The sequence below is a fragment of the Macaca thibetana genome, chromosome 10 (assembly GCF_024542745.1).
Source record: "Macaca thibetana thibetana isolate TM-01 chromosome 10, ASM2454274v1, whole genome shotgun sequence".
Taxonomy (NCBI): Eukaryota; Metazoa; Chordata; class Mammalia; order Primates; family Cercopithecidae; genus Macaca; species Macaca thibetana.
This window is the reverse complement of record NC_065587.1, coordinates 4,045,993-4,070,135: the sequence shown is the minus strand read 5'-3', so window position 1 is coordinate 4,070,135 and position 24,143 is coordinate 4,045,993. Positions and strand designations below refer to the sequence as shown.

General features: G+C 52.3%; 2 protein-coding genes across 4 annotated transcripts in view; one reads left to right on the top strand and one right to left on the bottom strand.

Moving 5' to 3' along the window:
- Positions 1–24,143, bottom strand: part of CERK (ceramide kinase) — a 461,681-nt gene that overhangs the window by 63,005 nt on the left and 374,533 nt on the right. The window lies entirely within an intron of this gene.
- Positions 16,600–24,143, top strand: part of TBC1D22A (TBC1 domain family member 22A) — a 417,738-nt gene continuing 410,194 nt past the window's right edge. For 2 of the 3 annotated variants that reach the window (XM_050805878.1, XM_050805879.1), the window contains exon 1: positions 16,629–16,831. Coding sequence is in view for 2 of the 3 variants with exons in the window: in XM_050805879.1 (XP_050661836.1) it covers positions 16,770–16,831 (62 nt within the window). In the remaining variant the exon portion in view is untranslated. Of the gene's footprint in view, positions 16,832–24,143 lie in introns of all 3 variants that reach the window. The other variant, XM_050805877.1, reaches the window with a different exon arrangement.

The following is a 24,143-nucleotide window of genomic DNA, read 5'->3' as shown; positions in this document are numbered from 1 at the left end:
TTTTTTTTTTTTTTTTTTTTTTTTTTTTTTTTTTTTCTTTTGACGGAGTCTTGCTCTGTCGCCTAGGCTGGAGTGCAGTGGCACGATCTCGGCTCACTGCAAGGTCTACCTCCTGAGTTCACGCCATTCTCCTGCCTCAGCTTCCAGAGTAGCTGGGACTACAGGCGCCTGCCACCACGGTGGGCTAATTTTTTTTGTATTTTTAGTAGAGACGGGGTTTCACCGTGTTAGGCAGGATGGTCTCAATCTCCTGACCTTGTGATTCACCCCCCTCAGCCTCCCCAAAGTGCTAGGATTACAGGCATGAGTCACCTCGCCTGGCCACATATATTCTTATATAGGTACACCCGAGGTCAGGAGTTCGAGACCAGCCTGGCCAACATGGTGAAACCCCGTCTCTACTAAAAATACAAAAATTAGCCAGGTGTGATAGTGGGCACCTGTAATCCCAGCTACTCGGAAAGCTGAAGCAGGAGAATTGCTTGAACTCAGGAGGCGGAAGTTGCAGTGAGCCAACATCGTGCCATTGCACTCCAGCCTGGGCGTCAGAGAAAGACTCCATCTCGAAAAAAATAAAATGGTGAAAATGGTAAGTTTTACATTATGTGTACTTCACCAAAATAAAAGATGAATTTCTAGGATGATTGCCCACTCAGGAGATTAGGGTATCCCAGATGGACCATGACAGTAGGGCTGGAAACAGATGGGTTAGGATCAAGGTGGTCAAAAAGCAGAAATGATGGGATGCAGTGATTGACAGGATGTGGGGTGAGAGGAAGCAGTCTAGAATGACCCCCAGCACCCTGCCTTGTCTGGGGGGATGGGTCCCTGTCATTCGGGTGGAAGCACGAGCAAGGAGCATCCCACGGTGCCTGTGGGGTTTTGTGTTGGGGTCCGGAGGTCATGTTGGAGACTCCTTGGTGAATAGATGGGAGTGGATCTGCTGAAGCAAGGAGGGGAGGGGACCGGGACCGGGGAGCCCCATGTCCTTGATTATAAGGGACAGTCCTAGTCTCTACGTACTGTGCTATCTTCATTGTTGCTGGTGTTTCTGTTCACTTGCAGGATAGCCTTGCTGTGGGATTAGTAATCTGGTCATTCACCAACACTCAAAGGCAGGGCAGCGAACCAGTGACCTCATTTAGACCCTGAGCACAAATAGAACAGCTTCAAAAGGAGTCCATGAAGGAAACTGAGATGGCTCAGCCAGAGAGGCAGGAGGAAAGCAGGGGTCACAGCACCCCAGGGAAGGCGGAGAAAGGGAGACATGGTCCTGTGGAGCCCCAGCTCCAGCTGCACTCGCTGGGAGCCTTCACCTCGCCTGTTGGAGCCTCAGTTTTCTCTCACATGTGAAACGAGGATAATGATCACAGAGCAGAGTGGCTGAGGGCTCAAGATTCAAGTCCAGACTCTGTGAGGAAGGGCGGTGAGACCTTGGGCCAGGGTTTCCTAGGACAGCACTGTGGACATTTGGAGCCACATCACTCTTGGTGGCAGGGACTGTCCTGTGCACTGCAGGACGTGCAGCGGCATCTCTGGCCTTCACCCAGAGACAACCCAAAGTGTCCCCAGACATTGCCAAATCCCCCATGATAACCTCTGCCTTACAGAAATCACTCAATTTTTCTGTGCTTTGGTTTCTTCCTCTGTAAGTGCAGATACTAAAACCAACCTCATGGGATGTTAAGGGGGTTAAATAGTATTGTAAATGCAAAGCGCTTGGCATAATAAGGGCTCATTAAATGTTAGTTCACAAAATCAGAGCGAGCAGCCCTGGCAGACTGTTGAGCCCAGTGTCTGGGGTACGGTCGGCGTTCACTCGGTGGCGGCTGTGGTCATGTTTCTCTGAGGCTGGTCTATGTATGGTGATCAAGAGACCAAGGCAGGGGAGAAAGCCTCAGGGGCTACCTCTGGAGGGACTTCTGTCCCCAGGCAGCAACCAGAGGCACTTGGAGGGCTGCACTCCCCACTCAGGGCCTTGCTGATGCTAAGTGGCAGAGGGGTTCCCTGCTGGACTCTGCAGCTCCTGTGCTACACGCTTCCTTCCCATCCTGGCAGGACCAAGCTGCTGGGTCTGACTGAGTTTTGGGGCTCTGGGGAGTGGGTTCCTGTGATCGCCATGCACTCCCCACAGGAGCAGGCACACACAGACGTCCCTGGGCTGTCCTCTGGTGACCAAATACCCCTGGTTTGCTGGACTTTCCTAGTTTAGCGCTTCAAGTCCCACGTCCTGGGAAACCTTTCACTCGTAAGAGGTGGATCGCTCGAGTTGTCCTGATTCCAGGTTATACAGCCTTCCCCAGGGATGGGCTGGGCCAGCTGCACCTGGGCCCTGAGCTCTCCTTGCTTGGCTCATCTCAGGTGGCACTGGGAGGTGACCTCATTTAAACCCTGAGCAGAAATAGAACAGCAGTGCCGATTAGCAGCTGCTCAGGAGCCAAGGGCATGTGGATCTGCCCCAGCCTCTCCACCGAGGGATGTTTGTGGGATATGGAAAATTCCACGTGTAATCTTCTCCCACGGAGAGGAGGGGTTGTGAGGATGCCTCCTCCCTTGGGGATGCACCCAGTTTTGCTTCTTGCTTGTCCACTGGTCAAGGGTGAGAGCATTTGGGCCGGGAGGCACAGACCCTTAGAGATGCTGATTCACTGGGTTTGAGGCAGGTGGGGTAAGAATCCGCACTTTTTACACCCTCCTCAGGGGGTCTGGATGCAGGTGGTCCTTTCAACACACAGTGAGATACGGTAGGGACCTGCCTTACTCTGTCCCATCCAGGGTCAGGAGCCCAGGCCCTGAATCCACTCTGCACCTGGGCCTGTGTGGTCACCTGCTCACTGGCCCAGCCCCCAGAGGACAGCTGAGAGGCAGATGCCTGGATGCAGCCTGGCACAGAGCCAGTACGACGTCGCTGCTGCTGAGAGCCGGTGTCTGCCTCTGTCCAGTTGAACTCTGGCCTCTTGTATAGGTACGCACCTGGTGCCAGGAGAGAACGCTGGCAGGGAGCTGAGGGACCTCTGTGGTCAGGCTGCTTCACCAGCCAACCAAGGACCCTGTGCCATTCCCATCCCTTTGCTGGCCCCCGCTTGCCCTGAAAGCAGACATGGGGGTTGTAGGAAGCCAGGTGTCTCTCAGTGTCTGTCCTGGTGATGATGGGACCTGGAACGTGCTTCCCCACCCAAATACCTCCCATATTCAAAGGGAAGCCTGGGTCTCAGCGGTCAGGGCCCAAGCAGCTGGGCTTCGCCGCTGGTGACTGCTTGGGGGTCAGGAAGTGGGGTAGCCTTTCTTGGGACTGCCCCTCTAGCTCCTACAACAGCCTCCTAAGAATCAGGACTGAGAGGAGAGCCTCCCAGAGGCCACCGCTTCGCTTGTGCCTTCACCCCCTACCATCCCCAAGGTGGTTGCTCTCTTCCCCCAGCATCTCCTTTGTCCTGTCTCCTTCCTCCCCACTGGGGCTGCTTACCGTCAAGAGTGGAGGGGTGACAGAAACAGCATTGGTTGGGGAGGCGGGGAGCTAGGGCTGAGTCTAGCTCTGTTTTAAATGTATAGCTAGTTTCTAGGCCTCAGTTTGCCCATCCACAAAACGGGAGTATTGGAGGCAGGAACCTAAGGTGCCCACCAGCTCTGATACTCCAAGGCTCCCTGGGCACATCCTGGGCCCCCAGTCACTCAGCCGACTGCCTGCTGCTTTCTCAGTACATTTTGTGACTTCCCCGGGAGCAACATGTAGGAAGGGCCAAGTTTCAAGCTACACAGAGCTTGCTTTGTCTCGTGAAGGAAAAAAAAAATCCATGCTTTAATCTTCCTCCGCTTCCAGTAAAGAAACAGCTTGAAGTGGCCTGTCTGCGAGTCACAGTGTTAACTCAGAGCCACAAGAGGTTCACGAGATGCTCCTTGGCCAGGCTGCCGCCATCACTTGGGGGTAAACAGTCCCCCAGTCATGGCTGGCTGCAGCGGCTGAGAGCCAGGGCAGGAATTCCGCAGGGCGAGCTGCAGGATGTTACCCGAAGGAAACACTGTGTTGTGCGTTGCAGTAGAAAAGTGGAATGAGGCTTAGGGGTTGTGAAAACAGATTCCTGAAGCCTTCAAGGAGGACCTGCGGTGGTGCTGGAGGTCTCACCCAACAGGTCTTGCAAGCTGGTCTCAGTGTGGAGTCATCCAGCCTTCTCACCCATTCAATACCGATCCCAGACGCTGGTGGTATGCTTGCATCTCCCTAAGGCAGTTTCCCATGTATTGTCTCATCTGATCTTTAGAAAAACCCTCCTAGGTATGCGGGACAGTGCTGATTACCTCATTTTACAGATGGGAAGATGACCATCAGAGAGGGGCTGGGATGTGTCCAGGTCACATGGAATTGGGGCCATCTGACCCTTGGCCAGCTCTTTGGTTGCACGTGGCATTTCCAGATTTCCAGTGGGTGATGTGATGCTCGTGACTCAGAGGGGTGCCCTGGAGATGAAGGGAGAGGAGGCGTGGGGCAGCTCCGGGGAAACTGCCTCGCAGGGGATGGAGGGAGAGGAGGAGTGGGGCAGCTCCGGGGAAACTGCCTCGCAGGATGTGCGTCAGGGGCTTTCCCAGGCGTCCGGTGGCATCCAGCATGGTATGGGGCTAGGGTCGTGGGGGCAGGGTGTCAGGAGGCTGGCACTCCTGCTGTGGGTGGATGGCATGAGGAAAGGAGGCTTCAGGCATCTTCCTGCGTGGGAGAAACAACGCCTAGTCCCTTAACAAGTCCCTGAATCCTTCGGCTGCCAGCACTCCCCAGCCCATTGTCTGTGCCCACTGGAGCCCGTGTGGGTGGTGACTCCGCCCTGTAGGAGCTCCCCATGGGAGTGGAGGGGAAAGGCCAAGTTCCCCAAAGACAACGTCGGTTTATACTCAGGGAGGAGCCCACGGGAGGGAGCAAGCCCTGGAAGCTGGGGCTGGACAACTCTGGAACCGGGGGTGGGGTGAGGTGTTTGCCTGGGTCTCAGAGCATGCAGTGATTTCAGTGAGTGAGGGTGCAGGGTGGGGGATGGCTCCCAGGCAGAGGGCACCAGCAACAGGCATCCTGGAATGTGTTGAGGGACAGAGTACCTGGCAGTGGCAAAAGAGCCCCCAACCTGGAGAGGCCTTGGGCACCAGAGCGAGGAGTCCACCGTTTCCCGCAGACACAGGGAGCCCCTGATGGCTCTTGAGCAGAGCATTTTATGATGGGGGGTGCTGGGCGGGCAGCAATCACTGGGAAGGGCCATAGGGAGAGGCCGGCGGGGGGCCAGGGCCCCCTCTCTTGGCTCCAACAGCCCCGCTGTGTCATGGGCAGGATGCCTGGCAGGTCCGACTCCAGGCGTGGCTGAGGCCAAAAGCCTCGGAAGAGTCTGGGGTCAGTGGCTGACAGGAGTGAACGAGGACACGAGGAAACGGGGCAGGGCGTGGAGGGTGTGGCATGCACTCCCACAGGCCCCAACAGGTGCCCAGTCTGCCACACACACCTGGACGTGGCCTGGTGCCTGAGAGCTGTCCCTGCTAGGACCTGGGGTGCAGCCCAGCTCCGATAGCTCTGGGAGTGAATCCTGGGCTAACAGCCACAAGTCCTCTTTCAGGGTTCAGCTGCTCAGCTGGGGCTTAAACCAAAAGGTCATCAGCTCCCGTTCAGCCTCCCTCTCCCCTGCTTCCTCCCTCCTCCTCCCTCCTTCTCAAGCTCTTCTTCCTCCCTCTCCTCCTCGGGCTCCCTCCTCCTCCCTCCTTCTCCAGCTCCCTCTCCTCCCTCCTCCTCGGGCTCTCCAGCTCTTCTTCTTCTTCCTCCCTCTCCTCCTCGGGCTCCCTCCTCCTCCCTCCTTCTCCAGCTCTTCTTCTTCCTCCCTCTCCTCCTCGGGCTCCCTCCTCCTCCCTCTCTTCCTCAGGCTCCCTCCCTTGATCTTTAGAAGAATCCTGGGAGAGGGGCAGGACAGTGGCAGTTATCTCCATCTGACACAGGGGGAAGGTGAGGCCCAGAGAGGGGCTGGGACTCACCCAGGCCACTTTCCCCGCTCCCGTCCTCCCGTGCCCTACCACATCACATTCTGTACTGGGAACAGTATACACGTGAGCCTTGGGCCCTCCCAAGTGGAGCTGCTTTTCCTAGAACTGCCATCAACATTTATAAACTACGTGGCCCATCTGGGAGCAAAGCCTCCTCCTTTGGTAATGGCCCCTGCCACAGTGAGGCCTGATCCTTTGCAGGCCATTGCGGTCCGCAGGCTTGACTCTGCCCTCTGGTAACAGAGCTGGAAGGCCCATGAAGGATCAAGAGGGTTCCAGGCCCTGGGGGCCCCATCTCCCCACTTCCCTCAGATCACATCCAGTGCACTTGCCAAGTATGTCATCAACAACTAAGTGAGGACCCAGAGAAGCTCTGTTGGGAAGGTGGGGGGCTATGACCTACTGGAAATCCCATAGCCAGAGTGATGGGGATGAGGGTGAGGTGCTGGTTTGAGACACAGCCTTGCTGCAGGGACTCACAGAGCCAAGGACAGAGCAGAGCAGGCGTGGCAGGCGGTGTGAGGGCCCGGCCCTGGCAGCTGGGAGGGTGCCTGGATGATGGTCCCCCTGCTGGAGACCCCCTCTCTTGCCTGTCTCAGTTGGCCTGGGCTTTGTCCCCACTAACCAACAGCCTCCACACATTGCTTGACACTCACAGTGGGGAGGTGTCCGGTCTTGGGCTCCATGGCTGCCCTATGCTAGGGGCACCAAGAGATATGTGGCGATCAAGGACCTGGGGGATTTCTGTGCAGGTGGCTGAGGCCCGGCTCCCTTGGGGCTCCCAGAACACTGTGCAGGCATCTCATGTCAATTACGGATGCATTCTTATTGACCAGGCACCATTCCAAGCAGCCTATATGTCCATTAGTTCTGGCCACAGCTTATTCTTGGTGAAAGGCTGTGGGTGGCTGCAGCCTTAGCTTCTCTCTGTGCCATCCAGAGATGGTAGTGACTGCTGTGGCAAGGGTGGGGTGGCCTGCACAGCACTGCCCCTCCCCGGGAAGGTCCTGGCATCCTGGAGGTCCACATGGGCTGGGGCCAGGCGTTTTTCCCGCAGGAAGGCTGCCCTCACCTTCCCCACCAGGAGACATGGGAGGTCCTGGATCTAAGCTGAGGCCCCTGCAGTTGTAGAGGCCACTCTGATAGGGAGGGAATGCCCCTAGGTTCTGCCAGCACAGCCTGCTTGGCACAGTGTGGTACTGGATGGAAAGAGGAGAGACCAGGGGATCTCCCCCTGCAAAACACCACAAATGCCTTGCTTCTCTGGACCTCAGTTTCCCCAATCCTAAAACAAGAGACTCAGAGGCAGGCACCAGGAACACTTTAAGTTTGCGCCTTGGGCCTTCCCAAGTGGAGACTGCCTAAGGGTCAAAATGCATGAAGGGAGAGGGGTGTGGGAAGCCGGGGTAACCGGTAATCTGCTTCAGTGGATACGCACAGGGGTTACCACACCCAGGTGTGGCCCTTGAGGGCTCCCTGACTTAGCGCAGTCCCTCACCCCTCTGGCCCTGGCCCCTGCCCTCAGGCCCCGAGTACCCCTGGGCCAACCCTGGGTCCCGTGCCTCCCCCACTCCCATACCCGGGCCCCGCTCTTGCTCCCCGCAAGTCCTGCCCCATGCCCCGGGAGCCTCTGCTTCAGTGAGGACGGGTCCTTCTCCTCAGTGACAGAGGGGAGGGAGATGTGGCAGGAGTTCCTTGGAAGGTGCCGTAGGGCATGACTTCATGCCAGCTGTGGCTTGGTCCCTTGGGTAGGGGAGTGGGGGGAGGCTTGGGATCCATTGCCAGGAAGCTTAACTCCTCCAGAACGGCACATCCCCCCACCCCTTGCAGTGTCCCCAGGAGACCTGGGTGGGCAGCCACCATCCCTCCTTTGGAAGAACCAGTGTCATCCGAAGGTGGTCAGGAAGCGGGAGGATGACACCGAGTGGCCAGTACAGACCCTATGGGGCCAGATTCCCAAATTTTATTTTTGTTTGGATCGCTAAGCATCAGTACTATAAACAGCAGCTAGCCCTGCCTGGATTCTGTCATGCGCCCAGGTTCATGCCCCATTGCACTGAGCCCTCTCCCAACAGGTGAGGAAACAGGCTCAGCTGAGAAGCCTGCCCAGATGTGCACAGCAGGATTGAAATCCATGTCTGCCTGGTTCCAAAGTCAGGGGTTCACCCACCTTCCCACTCGGCCCGACCCACGGTCTCTTAGGATTGGGGAAACTGAGGCCCAGAGAAAAGAGGTGTTTGCAGTGTCTCAAAATAAGAGACCACCCGCCCCCACCCCGGTCTCTCTTTCCATCCAGTGCCACACTGTGCCAGGCAGGCCATGCCACCAGAACCCAGGAGCATCCCCTCCCCATCAGACTGGCCTTCTGCAACTGTAGGGGGCTCAGCTTGGAACCAGGATGCCAAACTGTGCACAATGCCAGCACGAGCATGGCGCCAGCATCTTGCCTGCCTTCTCCCCTCACCCTCAGGGTGTCCATGCCTGGGATGCCACACGGGCAGGCCCTTTAGTGCCAGCCTCCCCACACCATGCGCCTCTTGCCAAAAGTGCCATTCAGGTTGGTGGCCCCACCACACTTTCCATCCTGGCCCCCAGGCTGTGATGTCATAAGGGCACAGAGTTCCCAGGTCTGTGTCCCCAGTTCCTAGCATGAGAGGCCCAGTCAGATACCTGGAGATACCTGCTCTCTGGGCCACTTTCTCTGCTGGTGTTAAGTGACAGACCAGCTGCAGGAAGTCCAGGGATGATACAGCACCATGGGGCCATGGGGCATTCCGGTTGCCACTCCAGGCCAGGCTTCACTTCACTTACAGACTCACTCCCTCCTCTGCATTCTGTCATATTTGCTCAGAGATTGTGGTTTACAAAGTGCCTTCCAGTCCATTGTCTCAGGGGATTCCAATCATGACTGGGAAACACACAGGACAGGTGTCCTCATCTCCATTTTACGGGTGGGAAAACGGAGGCTGGCCGTGTTTACAGCACAGTGTAATCAGTCACAGGAGACGTGAGGCCAGGACACAGCTTGCAGACGGCCAGTCTGGGCACACTCTGACATCTGCTGTCCTCTCTCTATCCCGCCTGAGTCACGGTGGGTTGGACTGGCCATGAGTCATGGCTGACTGTGGCTCCTGCACATTTACCAAGGGTGGGGGTGGGGACCCACGTGCTGCAAAGGACCACGGGAGGAAATGCCGCAGCTGGTTGTGTTTCCAATTAGCAGTGGGACTGTGGCCAGGGCCTGGCAAGGTGAAGTGGACAGTGAATGGGCTGTGGGGTCAGCAGCTGGACTCCAAACCCTGTTCACTTCACTCTAGCTGGGGGACTTTGCCTCTCGAAGCCCCTACTTTCTCATCTTTAAAGCAGAAATGATACCCACTGTGTGTGCCATTCCCTGCTGCCCCCACTGCCACCAGGCACCTGGTGAGGGGGAATGGGGAGGATGCTGAGGATGCTGGAATTTGCTGAGCTTGAGAGGTGGAGGGTTGCAGATGCACACGGGAAAGGGACTGAGGCCTGAGGGTGAGGTCTGGGGAGGAGGTCTGCAGGAGCACGGCAGAGGATCGAAGGCAACGGAAGGGGCTGAGGGTGGCTGTGAAGGGCGCGATGCATCTCAAGGGTGCATTTAGGAGGTTTGCTTGCATGAGTCGTGGCAGAACGGCCCTCCACTGTCTACCCTGAAAGCCTCCAAAAATCAGTCTCATTCTTCAAAGCATTTGGATTTGCATTTGTTGTTTTTCTTGGATGTGAAAATAATTATCATTTTTTGGGGGGTGAGGGTGTCCTTTAATTTTTAAAAATTTCTTATTTTTTTGCATCTAAGAAAGCATTTGGGCCAGGTGCAGTGGCTCATGCCTGTAATCCCAATGCTGGCCGGGCATGGTGGGGCATGCCTGTAATCCCAGCTACTTGGGAGGCTGAAGCAGGAGAATTGCTTGAACCTGAGAGGCAGAGGTTGCACTGAGCTGAGATCATGCCACTGCACTCCAGCCTGGGTGACAGAGTGAGACTCCATCTCAAAAAAAAAAAAAAAAAAAAAAAAAAGTCCTAAAGCTCTAACATAATCCTTGACTCCACATCTTGGATCCTGGTGCAAGGGGTGGCATCCCAAGGCCTTGGGCAGTCCTGCTCCTGTGGCTGCTCTCACGGGTTGGGGTGGAGTGCCTGCAGCTTTTCCAGGTGTAGGGTACAGCTACCATTCTCAGGTCTGGAGGGTGCAGTCCCCTTCCCACAGCTCCACTAGGCAGCGCCTTAGTGTGAACTCTGTGTGGGCCTCTAACCCCACATTTCCCCTCCATACTACCCTGGTAGAGGTTCTCTGTGGGGGCTCTGGCCCTGAAGCAGGCTTCTGCCTGGGCGCTCAGGCTTTCTCATACATCCTCTGAAATCTAGGTGGAAGCTACCACCTTTACTCTTGCATTCTGTATGCCCACAGGGTTAACACCATGTGGAAGCCACTAAGGCTTATGGCTTGTATCCTCCAGAGTGGTAGCCCAAGCTGTACCTGGGGCCTTTGAGCTATAGCTGGAGCTGGAGCAGTCGTTATGTGGGGAGCAATATCCATAGGCTGAGGAGTGTCCTGGGCCTGGCCCCTGTAACCATTCTTTCCTCCTAGGCCTCTGGGCCTATAATGGGAGGGGCTGTCTCCAAGATCTCTGAAATGCCTTTGAGGCGTTTGTTCCATTGTCTTGGATATTAGCACTTGGATCCCTTTTAGTCATGCGAATCTCTCTAGCTAGTGGTTGCTCCCCAGCCTGCTTGGATTCTTTCCCTGCCACATGGCAAGGCTGCAAATTTTCCAAACTTTCATGCTCTGCTTCCCTTTTAAATATGAGCTCCAACTTTCCTTTGTTCCAGTATCTGATCATTGGCTGTGACAAGCAGGCAGGCCACCTCTTGAATGCTTTGCCGTTTAGAAATTTCTTTTGCCAGATACTCTAGGTCATTACTCTTAAGGTGCCTTTACAGCAATGCCTCGCTTCTTGGTACCAGTTTTCTGTGTTAGGCTATTTTTGTGATGCTTATAAAGGAATACCTGAGGATGGGTAATTTATAAAGAAAAGATGTTGAACTCGCTCATGGTTGTGCAGGATGTACAGGAAGTGTAGTGTTGGTCTCTGCTAGGTTTCTGGTGAGGCCTCAGGGAGCTTTTACTCATGGTGGAAGGCGAGGTGGGAGCAGGCATGTCACATGGTGACAGCAGGAGCTAGAGAACTGTATTTCTTTTGAAAATATATTATTTAATTTATTTAAATATATAGTTTAAAATAAGCTTGAAAAATATATACTTGGTTTAAAAAATCACACCCATTTCCTATTGGGGTTTTTTACTTCCTTATTTGTAAGATTCCCATATATTAACTCTTTGTCAGATATAGCACACATATTTTGTCCAATTAAAAAAAATTTTTTTTGACAAACAAGTGAACATTTTAACTTGTCAAATCCACCAGTTTCTCTGAACATGGCCTTTGGTGGTATAATGGATATTGGGATTGTTTCTGGTATCCATTCTAGCCCTCCCTTGTTGGGCAGCAGCTGCAAAATTTGGAAGGATTGACTCTCAATGCCAGCTACAAGGGAGCATCTACCAGTTGACAGGTCCCCAAATGATACTGGATGACCTAGCTCTTCCCACTCTTGGTTACAATTTTTGGGCAAAATATACAGAGGATGCAACATTCTGAGATAAGGTGGAACTGTCCCAAACAGCTCAGGCTTTGTGCTCATCTCCCCTAGATCAGGATGTCCTGCACTGTAGCCCAGCGGACCCAGTTACATCTGGGTTATAGAACCCAGAGTGGAGTGCTTTTAAAGTCCCTCCTCAGCTGTGGTGTGAAGTGGGGGCACCTGCAGACAGCACTCCAGTGCCCTGGGGAGCTTTCCTGAATGCTGGTGGACTGGCTCGCCATGGACCCCAGGCTTGGGTTGATGTTTGGGGCCTCTCTGTGAATAATAACGTTGCTTTGTCTGACGTGTTGTGCACGTATTCTGTTTTACCAGACTAGACATGAAGAATGCAGGGGGTGGAGGTACGACTGCTGCAGCAGCTAGATCAGCTTTGAGCCCCTGCCAGAGTCAAGAAAACTTGCAGAACTCTGGCTGCTGGGTTTGTGCAAAGCCTCCTGGCAGCCTTAGGAAACTCAGCAGAAATTGGTGAGGTGTGTAAGAGTGCTCTCCTGGAATTGGTAAGCCATGTGTAGTGCTCCCCTCCCAGGGACTGACATTAGTTCACAGTATTTCTGCACTTTAGCATCCTGACTAGAGGTAAGCACATGATCTCAGGGGCCCAACAGAGGCATCCCGTGACCTCAAGGAGAAGTTGTCCTTGGCACAGACTTAAGAGACTGACAGAAGGAGACAGGCCCTTGAGTCATGGTTGAGCTGCTGTATCAGCCCTTCTGCAAACTGAGCTACTTCTGGGTTTTTTCATTAACCAACCAATTCCTTTTATAGTATCAGCTAATTTGAGTTGAACTTTGTCATTCTTGCAACCAACAGCACCCTAACTCATCCTGACGTAGTGTCAGGAAATGGCATGTTGCTAGTGACAGACCCTATAGTATCAAAATGGCTGAAAGGAGTTGGGGAAGAGGGCAGTGAAGAGGATGCCTGCCTCTCGCGGTGCAAAACTGGGGACCTTTGCTATTTGCCATCAATTATTGTGGTAGACTAATAATGAACCCCTGAAGATATACCAGGTCTTAATCCTGGGACCTGCAAATGCTACCTTAAATGGCCAAAGGGAGTTTGCAGGTGTGATTGAGCTAAGGGCTGGGTGATGGGGAGATCAGCCTGGATTGGATTATCCAGTGGGCCTGATGCGAGGTCAGAGGGATCCAGGAGGAACTGGAAGGAGAGAAAATGATGTGATGATGGCAGTAGACATTACAGTGATCGGCTTTCCAGACAGAGGAAGGGCGTAGGCCAAGGAATGTAAGTGGCCTTTAGAAGCTGAAAAAGAAACTGACTCTCCCCTAGAACCTCCAGAAGGGAGTGCCTTGCTGACACTTTGACTTTAGAGCAGTGAAGCCGACTTTGGACTTCTGACCACCAGGACTGCAGGAGGGTAAATGTGTCTTGTTTTTAGCCACTAAGTCTGCAGCATTCCACCAACAGCAGCCTTAGGAAACCAATACGGATAGGACGGTCAGCTTTTTACTTTGGGGCACAGGCTTGGTGCCTATGGAGAGTGCAGCACCAGGACACTTAGCAGGGAGAACCCACCATGTGCGAGTGTGGCAGCTCACTCAGTAAGGTCCTGTGAGAGATATTCTAGGCCTGGAGCAGGCCATCTGAAAAAGGAGAAGGCGGAAAACACTTTCCAAGGAACCCAACTGGCATTGCAAATCCTGCCATCCTGAAATACTATTGCCATATATATATATATAATTTTTTTTTTTTGATGCAGGGTCTCTGTTGTCTAGGCTGGAGTGCAGCTGCGTGATCCTAGCTCACTGCTGCCTTGAACTTCTGGGCTCAAGTGATCCTCCTGCCTCAGTCTCCCAAGTAGCTAGGACTAAGAGTGTTCACCACCATGTCTGGCTAATTAAAAAAAAGTTTTGTAGAGACGGGGTCTCCCTGTGTTGCCCAGGCTAGTGTTGATCTCCCGGTCTCAAGCGATCCTCTCACCTCAGCCTCCCAAAGTACGGTGATTATAGGTGTGAGCCACTGTGCCTGACCTGCTGCACTTGTTTGCCTTTCCCCACAACAGTTCAATGTAGCTCAGTGCATAGCACAGTTCAAGTTCAGTAATGATACTTGAATGTATTATGAAACGCTTTATACATGTAAAGACTCATAAAGAATACAACACACACTTGAATATAGCCCATCTGCCTTAGGAAACAAAGCATAATAGCACAATTGATCTCCTATGAATGAATTCCTTCCTGATCACAGTCCCCACCCATACCTATAGGCAACCACTCTCCTGAATTTATCTTTTCCATTCTGTTTTTTTTGAGATAGGGTTTTGCACTATCATCAAGGCTGGAGTGCAGTGACATGATCATAGCTTGCTACAGCCTCAAACTCCTGGGCTCAAGAGATCCTCCTGCCTCAGCCTCCTAAAGTGCTGCGATTACAGGCATGAGCCACCACACCTGGCCATATTCTCATCCTTTAAAACAAAATAGTACTAAATGGTATCATACCATGTGAATTCATATTCAACTTTTTCTCATTCAGCACTGTGGAGCCAGGTGCAATAGTGCTTGCATCTGTTCTTAGCTACTCAGGAAGCTGAGGTGGATCACTCGAGCCCAGGATTTTGCAGCCAGCCTGGGCAACGTAGTAAGCCTCATTTCAAAAACCACCCCACAGTTTGTGAAATTCATTTATGTTGATGTATGTAATCATTGTTACTAATTTATGGTATTCTACTACGTAACTGTGTAAGTTATCGATTCTGCCACAGATGGCATTTTGGTTGCTTCTTCCCCAGACCCCAACTACCACTAGGAGCAACGCTGCACTGAACATTCTTGTCTCTGCACACGGAGGCAAGGTACTCTAGAGCACATACCAAGAGTGGAATTGCTAAGTTATAGAGTATTTTTGCTAGAAATTGCTAAGTGGCCATCCGAAATTAGTGAATGAATGCACCCTCCTCCCGGCAGTGCGCGAGTTCTGCTCTGCTCACAAATCCACATTCTTATCAAGTTTGGTAAAGACAGATTTTTAAGTTTTTGCCAATCTGTTAAGTGTAACGTGGTACATCCTTAGTTTTAATTTGCATTGCTGCTCAATACTTGTTGCAAAAATGAATAAAAAAGGTTCCACTCATTACCTCTGGGATTGGAGGGTCTGTCCCAATTCCTAGGTCCCATATCTAGACTCCAACATCTGTATTACTTTGGCTTTCAAAACTGGCTTTCTACTCAGACTCTCTTTTTCCATCTTCACGTTTCTGTCATGGTCCTACTAATCCTTTGCTTAGCTGGTTTTGAAGCCTTCAAGTCAATCTCAGCCTCACTCCTTCGCCTGAAAACAGTAGTAGCAAAGCATACAGTAAGCGATAAAGAGCACCTGGATCTAAGGTGTAACCAGTCACTAAGTGCTGCTAGTTTTTCCTCTGTCAATTGTTTCACAGTTTTTCCTTCCTTTCCCCTTCCATCAGGTTAATCCTGCTGTCACCTCGCTCACTGATTCTTGCAATAAGCCAGACTGAACTGGAAAGAACCGCTATGGTCCTCAATGTTGTGTGTAGGCCACAGCATTGTCTGAGGCTGTCAGGGCTATATGTTAGAAGGAGACCCCTGGGGTCTTCTGAGCTTTACTAGGAGAGGATCTCAGGAGAGTAGGATGCCTTGTACGTAGTAAGTACTCAGTCAATGTTACTTACCAGTAAATTAAGAGGCATGGGAAATTATTATTTTTTTGAGACGGAGTCTCGCTCTGTCGCCCACGCTGGAGTGCCGTGGCGCGATCTCGGTTCACTGCAAGCTCCGCCTCCCGGGTTCACGCTATTGTCCTGCCTCAGCCTCCCGGGAAATTCTTAATCAGTAAATATGCCTTATCAAATTTTTGTTTTAAAAGAGAACTGGCAGGAGCTCCAAATACCCTAAAGCTCCAGTCTGAAAGGACAGTCTCTGAGCCTTCAATCTTTGGCCTAAGACGCACAGAAATGTAATGCAAACCAGATACGGATTTTTTTAGTGGCTTTCTGCACACGCACACACACACACACACACAAGTAAAAAGATCTAGGCATAACGTATGCACCTGTAGTTCCAACTACTGGGGAGGGTGAGGCAGGAGGATCACTAAAGGGCAGGAATTGGAGACTAGCCTGGGCAACATAGCAAGACGCCCCACCCCCACTCCCCCCCGGAAAAAAAGAATAAAAAAGGTAAAAATAATTTTAAAGAGAGTAAAAAGGAATGTAAAAATAATTCATTTTATTTAATTTAATGTATTACTAAAAATGTTATTTAACATGCAAACAACATACAAATTATTTTATACGACGTCTTTAGAATCCTGTATTTCACACGTAAAGAGCATCTCACTCCGGACTAGCCAGGTTTCAAGCACGTGATAGCTGCACAAGGCTGGAACTCAGGCCAGGGGAATTAATTCTTGTCTTCGGTGCTCAACCACTCCTCCCTTCAAGCCTGGCCTAATCCCCACTCTCTCTCATGCCCCCGAATACGCTCCGCGGTTATGCCCCTCACCTCACCGCACTGCAAATATTTCGTCCACTGAGTATTTGCTGATCCTCACTCAGTGCCCGCAGACCCAGCTTGACCAGCACCCGCAGCCGCCCTGCCACTGTTGGGCCGGGTATGGCGTGTCTGGCTTCCCTCTGTTCTGGGCCGGCTCCGAGACGCGCTCAAGAGAAACCGGAATCAGACACGGGCCCAGCTCAGCTTCGCAATGTAGGCTCCACTAGCTCCTGGGAGTCCGCTACCTGCAGGAAGGCGCCGCGGTCGGGTCGGGCTAGCCGGGAGCGACAGACTTAAGTAAACACGAAACCCAACCACTTCTGCTCCCTCCGCGACGCGTGTAACGTGGGTCGCGCGACGTCGCCCTTTAATGCGGTCGGGTTCTCGGAACGCTGCGTCACTCGCCACCTGGGACTTAGGCGGGACTTCCGGGCGCGCGTAGGCACAACTTCCGGAAGGAGGCGGAAGAGCCTCTCGGGTCTACGTTCCGGAGTCCCGGGACCAGTGAGGGGCCACCCGGGGCACAGGAAAGGGCCGCTGGGGGAGGGCCGGCTGCACTCGGGGTGTCTGGGCCGCGGGTCTGAGGGATGAGGAGGGGCCATGGCCAGCGACGGGGCCAGGAAGCAGTTCTGGAAGCGCAGCAACAGCAAGCTCCCGGGCAGGTGGGTGTGCCCGGGAGGGCCGGGTCGGGGTCAGGGGTCAAAGGTCAGGTGGCCGCGTTGGCCTCCTGGACTGCGGGCGGAGTCGGGGGTCTGGAGCGGGCAACTTGGACTCTGAGGAGACTGCTGGGTGGTGTGATGGGCGTTGTGGGACTCGGAGGTCGGAGCGTGGGGTTTGGGGGTGACAGTGGCTGCACGTAGGATCGAGGCTTGCAAGGACGAAGAGGAGCTGTTGGCGTTTTTCCCAACACTGGCAGACTCCTTTCCGAAAAACTCCTGGGCTCCCTGGGGAGGCTGGAAGGAACTGATTCGGGTCATGCTGTGAAGTTTGGTGGAGTCCGGAAGCTGGCCGGGCTGAGGCCCCGTCTGCTGGGCAGATCAATTTCTGCAGGGGGTGTGGTGCTTTTGACCCACTTGATTTGCCTCTGGTCTCTTGTGGGCTGCTGCTCTTGCCTTGAGCGTGCAAGAGGATTAGAGTTTCCCTGTGAGTTTCCCTGTTTCTGCTTGCTGATCTCAAAACCAACTCCTATATTGTGTTAGCAGAAAGGTTTTTTTTTTTTTTTTTTTTTAGCCTGGAATAACCTGGGTACACCCTAGATGCTATTACAGCTCCAGAGTCCTTGTCTGATTGCTATGGCGCTGAGCTCTGCCAGGGCCCTAGGGAATGAGACATTACCTGGAGGGTACCTAGGATAAAATCAGCCACTGGTGAAAACAGATCAGAGATAAGCAAACTTCAAGACTTCAGAACATAGTGTGTTCTGTTCCAAAGTTGAAGTCTGGAATGCTGAAAATTATGAATTGTGATATTAAAACAAGTCTGAGTAGAATCATTCATAAACACAGGAAAATGGTTTGTACTCCTATTTCATAATAAACACTATCATTTGAGTGTTTGAATGATAACCTTTGCAATTTACTGCATCCAGTTAGAAAAGTTTACTTTTGGCGGGGTGCGGCGGCTCATGCCTGTAATCCCAGCACTTTGGGAGGCCGAGGTGGGCAGATCACCTGAGGTCAGGAGTTTGAGACCAGCCTGACCAACATGGAGAAACCCAGTCTCTACTAAAAATACAAAATTAGCCGGGCACGGTGGCACATGCCTGTAATCCCAGCTATTCAGGAGGCCGAGGCAGGAGAATCGCTTGAACCTGGGAGGTGGAGGTTGCAGTGAGCTGAGATTGTTCCATTGCACCCCATCCTGGGTAACAAGAGTGAAACTCTGTCTCAAAAAAAAAAAAAAGGAAAGTTTACTTTTAAGAGTGATCTGGGAGTTAGCAGAGTGAGTTACTGACTGCTCATGGGTGACTTCGAGAATGAAGGGAGTCATCAAAGGTGGCCAGAGACCCTATTTGACTGTGCGTGATTCGAGAACAGTAAGAGCTTCCAACAAAACCAGTGTCAGGGTCCAAGATGAGTGAAGATTCTGGAATGGTGGTGAATAGGAGGTCCTGGTAGCGACAGGAACAAATGCTCTGGAACATAGAGTCCAGGGAAGAGGAGCCACAGGACAGTGTAACTTTTATGTGTTACTTTGAGGTCTTAAGGTTTTGGTTCCTCATCAGTCTAAACTCTAATTCTTAATCAACTGAGATGTAAGAATAACAGAGCTGCTGTGTGGAGTTACAGCAGTGACTCAACTTTTGGATTGAAGGCTGTGGCCCTTGGTAACTTGTCCTTATACTGAGTTGAGTAGTGTTTGCCCCCTCCCCCATCCCCTGCCACCAAATTTATGTCCATCTGGAAGCCGTGGATATGATATTTGGAAATAGGGTTTTTGCACAAGTAATCAAGGTAAAATGAGGTCATACTGGATGAGGGTGGGCCTTAGTTCAACAACTAGTATTTTTCTAACAGGAGGGAAATTTGTATACAGAGACACACACTCAGGGAAATGGCCCTGCGGAGACAGAAACAGAGATTGGAATAGTACATTTACAAGCCGAGGAAAGCCAGGGGTTGCTGGCAGCCAGCAGCAGCTGGGAGAGGCAAGGAAGGATGCGCACCTAGAGACTTCACAGAGAGCATGGCCCTGCTCATGACTTGATTTTGGACTTTTGGCCTTTAAAACTGAGAGAGAATAAATGTCTGTTGTTTCAAGCCATTCAGTTTGTGGTAATTTGTTATGGCAGCCACAGGAAACTAATACAGTCTTCAGTTTTCTTCTATGTGAACCTGAGATACCAAAGACCAGCTTTCCTTTTCCTCTGACTTTGATGCTGTTCTGTGTCTCAGGCACTTTTGAGAGCAGCTTCCGTAATACCTTTCCTTTGTGAAGTTGGAGTCTTGGAGAGTTGTTTGAGGCTGTCACTGAAGAGGGCAGAAGAAGGAGAGGTTGGGTGCAGCAGGAAGGCCTGTGAAGCCTGTGTGTTTCCCATCCATCTTGTGGCTCAAGCCTCTGGCAGTGCCGCTCTTTCAGGTGGCAGGCTGGAACTCCGCCCTGAGGGAGGAGTCACAAAGTGATGACCGTTTTCCTGTCAGTAGTGGTGATTGGTCACCAGCTGCATATTTATTTAGTCCACACCTACGCAAGCACAGTGCTAGTGGAGATCCTAGCCAGGTTCCTGTGGCTTTGGCAGCTCTTTCAATTGTTTCCCATGATGGTTTTCTTTGTTTTTTTGTTTTTTTTTTTTGAGACGGTACCTCACTCTGTTGCCCAGGCTGGAGTTCGGTGGCACAATCTCTGCTCACTGCAACCTCTGCCTCCCAGGTTCAACCAATTTTCCTGCCTCAGCCTCCCAAGTAGCTGGGATTACAGGCGCCCACCACCAGGCCTGGCTAATTTTTTTTTTCTATTTTTAGTAGAGACGGGGTTTCACTATGTTGGCCAGGCTGGTCTCAAACTCCTGACCTCAGGTGATCCACCCACTTCGGCCTCCCAAAGTGCTGGGATTACAGGCGTTAGCCACCGTGCCCAGCCTTTTTTTCCTCTTTTTTTTTTTTTTTTTGAGACAAGGGTCTCGCTCTGTAGCCCAGGCTGGAGTGCAGTGGCACAATCTCAGCTCACTGCTACCTCCACCTCCTGGGTCCTGGTTCAAGCAATTCTCCTGCCTCAGCCTTCCGAGTAGCTGGGATTATAGGCACTCGCCACCACGCCCAGCTAATTTTTATATTTTTAGTAGAGTTGGGGTTTCACCATGTTGGCCAGGATGGTCTTGAATTTCTGATCTTGTGATCCACCCACTTCAGCCTCCCAGAGTGCTGGGATTACAGGCGTGAGCCACAGTGCACAGCCTTGTTTTCTTCTTTTTTTTTTTTTTGAGTGTAGCCGTCAACTCAAGGAGACTCAGGAAGAAGACTACACCTGCTGTGCAGTACAAGACTAGCAAGGGATCTTGCAGATAGTTCAACTCTTTTTTATTTTTGAGACGAGTCTTGCTCTGTCGCCCAGACTGGAGTGCAGTGGTGCGATCTAGGCTCACTGCAACCACTGCCTCCTGGGTTCAAGTGATTCTCCTGCCTCTGCTGCCCAAGTAACTTGGGTTACAGGTGTCCGCCACCACGCCCAGCTAATTTTTTTGTATTTTTAGTAGAGATGCAGTTTCACCATGTTGGCCAAGCTGGTCTCGAACTCTTGATCTCAAGTGGCCCGCCTGTGTCGGCCTCCCCAAGTGCTGGGATTACAGACGTGAGCCACTGCTCCCGGCCAGTAGCACAACTCAGTAATTCCTTATGGCAATAATGGCTAGTATTCATTAAACACTTAGCATTTGCTAGACACTGTTTTTGGCGTTTTACATGTTATGTCTGCTGGTGTTTTGCAGCAGACATGCTTGATCCTGCACTCCCTGAGGCAGTCTTGGTTTAAATCCCTGGGTTTTTTCCCCTTCAATGTCGTGCTGAGAAGTATAAGTGTTTTTGCACGACATCCAAGCCCTTTATAACCTGGCTGCTCTCTTGCTTTGAGCTTTGCTCTCAGCTGTGCTGATGGACTGCTAGGTTCCTTGGCACACCATCCTGTTTGATGACCCTGTCACTTTCATGCTTTTGTATCTGACCAGAATGTTTTTTCTCGTCCCTTTCTCCTGGCTTAGCTTTTTTTTTCCCCTCCACTTCTCAATATACACTCTCCAGCATACCTCCTGTTTTTATGCAGCCTGAACTAAAGTCCCCCTTTTTTGCATCAAACTCAGTGTTGTTGGTACCTCTGGCTTCCTGTTGTCCCTGGTATGTGCTTTTGCTTTCACTTGTGAGATGCACAGGTTTGGGAAATGTGTCTTTCTCATTCTTGCATTGTCAGTACCGATACATGGTGTTTATTCCAACCTATCTTCTCGATTAGCCTGGAGAGTGGGTGGTGTAGCCAGGGCTATACACTGCAGAAGAGGTGGTCTTGCTGGTAGACCTTAGGTTTATGCACACCCTGGTCCTTAGGTTACATGTTTGGCTGATGCTTTCCTAGAAACTTTGTTTCTGGATAAGCCAGGATGTGTCGTGTGGTAAATAGACCTCTGACTGGGAGTCGGGTGGTCCAGATCTTAACTTTCTTTTGCCAGTAGTGGTCGTCACCAAGTCACCTCTGCGGCCATCAGTGTCTGTATCTGTAGCGCAAAGGGGTTGAATTTGGTTTCAGTAGCTATGGCAAATGGGGAGGTTTCTTTGGCTTAGCACAGTTCTTTTTGATGAGAAAAGGATGGGCTTCTTGGACCAGTTTTGAGAATTTGATGATTTGCTGAAGCAGCAAATATGTATTCAATCCATAGTATGTGTTAGGAACAGCCCCAGGTGCTGGAGATAATATTAGTGAACAAAATAGACCCAGATCTCTGCTCTGCAGAGCTTACAGTGCAGTGGGAGAGCCGGGTATAAATAACATAGCTCAGTTAAATGGAGTTATCTGTTGAAAGGTGACAGTTGCTATCAAAACAAAGCTGGGAAGAGGACTAGGTGGCTTAGTAGCAGGTGTGGTGGTGAGAAGGAGCCCTTCGCTGAGGTGACATTTGAGGAAAGATTTGCACGAGATGAGGGAATAGGCCAACCAGGAGGCTGGGGTAGAGCGATCCAGGCAGAGGGGTGAACAGGTGCAGAGGATCCCCAGAGCGATGCTGGCATGCTTGAGGAGAGGAGCTGGGGCCAGTGTGGGTCTGGCCGATAGAAGGGGAGAGTCAAGGGGTGCGTCCTGAAGGGTGGTGGGGGTAGAGTCTCGTGACTGCAGTGAAGATATGGACTGTTGTTTGATGCTGGCTGAATGGGGCACCTTTGGAGGGTTTTGAGCAGAGGAGTGGCATGGTCTGCATTAGGTTTCATGGGGTATCTTTGGCTGCTGTACCGAAGACAGATTGGAGGCATTGGGAGTCGGGGCAAGGGCAGAAGCAGTGAGACCAGGAGGCCAGGGTGCTGCAGCATCCGGTGGCCACTGGTGGTGGCGGCTTGCACCGGAGTGGAAGCTGTGGTGGTGGCAAGAAACGGTAGGTGATAAGAATCCGAAGGTTTGACTGGGCACCGTGGCTCATGCCCGTAATCCCAGCACTTTGGGAGGCTGAGGTGGGTGGATCACTTGAGGTCAGGAGTTTGAGACCAGCCTGGCCAATATGGCGAAACCCCATCTCTACTAAAAAATTAGCCGGGCATGGTGGCTGGTGCCTGTAATCCCAGCTATTTGGTAGGCTGAGGCAGGAGAATCGCTTGAACACAGGAGGCAGAGATTGCAGTGAGCCAAGGTTGCACCACTGCACCACAGCCTGGGCAACAGAGCGAGACTCTCATAGCCTGGGCAACAGAGCAAGACTCTGTCTCAAAAAAAAAAAAAAGTAGAATCTGAAGGTTCAGTCTCTGACTGTCTGGGCTGGTTCTGTCCTGGGCCGCTGACTCTCTTGGCTCCCGATGGGCTGTTGCAGTTGGAATTCTGGCCACACTTCACTTTACATGCCAAGACAAAATCACAGCACACTGGGCTTGAGAACACAGGCAGTCTTTCAGTGTGGGTCTGATGTTTGCTATTTTAGCTCAGCTCTGCCTGGCAGGGTGTGCTCTGCTGACAGAGGGTATGCAGGCAGCTGGGGTATTTGGAGTATGACATTTGAAAGTGGCCTGATGGTGGCTGGTCGCTGTAGCTCATGCCTGTCATCCCAGCACTTTGGGAGGCTGAGGCAGGTGGATCACCTGAGGTCAGCAGTTCGAGACCAGCTTGACCAACATGGTGAAACCCCATCTCTACTAAAAATACAAAAAATAGCTGGACATTGTGGCGGGCACCTATAATCCCAGCTACTCAGGAGGCTGAAGCAGGAGAATCATTTGAACCCGAGAGGCAGAGGTTACAGTGAGCTGAGATCGCGTCATTGCACTCTAGCCTGGGCGACAGGGCAAGACTCTGTTTCAAAAAAAAAAAAAAAAAAGTAAGTGGCGTGGTGGCAAGAAAGGCCCAAATTGAACATGGCAAGGATGTGGGTGCTGGGATAAAGCTGGAGCAGAAGAGGGTTCTCAGTGTTGTGGCTCTGACAGCCGTCAGCTTACACTGCCAGAGCCACGAGACGCCTGTGAGCAAACGAGACAGCTGAACAGGCCACCGTCCGTCCTCGCCGGAGGAGAGGCATTGTTGGGGATAATGAATTCATTCGGAAAACGTTTACTTGCTCCTCTCCTGTGCCAGCTGCCGTGGTGAGTGCTGAGCCATCCACGTGGCCCTTCGCGGCTGGACGCCTGCCCCGTGAACACATGCGCGCAGACTGTGGTGCCGGGCAGGTGGCAGTCCCAGGATGCTGGCAGAGAGCAGGGCCCTCAGTGGGTGGAATGGTCGTGTCCTCCTGACACAGGTTGGGCTTCTGCCGAGACCTGGCTGCAGAGGTTGGGGGGAGTCTATCGGAGCCCCCCTCCTGCGGGGAGCACGTGACTGGGGAGGAGGGGCATGGAGGGTGGTGAGCGGGCTCTGGAGCTGCTGCCAAGGCCATGGTGAAGATCCGGGCTGTGGTCGTAAGAGCCATGAGAGAGTGTTGAAGGGTATTAAACAGGGAGGGCTGTGATACTGTGACACTGTCCGTCATCCTTGAAGAGAAGGCGAGAGGAAGCTGGTGGGCTTCTGAGGAGGCCGAGGCCAGAGGCTGTGGGGTTGGAGAGGAGTGAGCAGGTTCAGGGTGTGCGTGGTACTCTCGGGATTCACTGATGGGCAGGGTGCTGGCGGTTGAGGTGATGTCCAGGACGCTGGCCTGAGGGGATGGGAATGTGGTGGGCAGAATACTGGCCCCCTAAAGGTGTCCTCATCCTCATCCCTGACCCCTGCAAATATGTTCTGTTACATGGCAGAGGGGAATTCAGGTCACTAATCAGCTGACCTGAAATGGGGGAATTGTCCTGTTACCCGGCGGGCCCAGTGTAA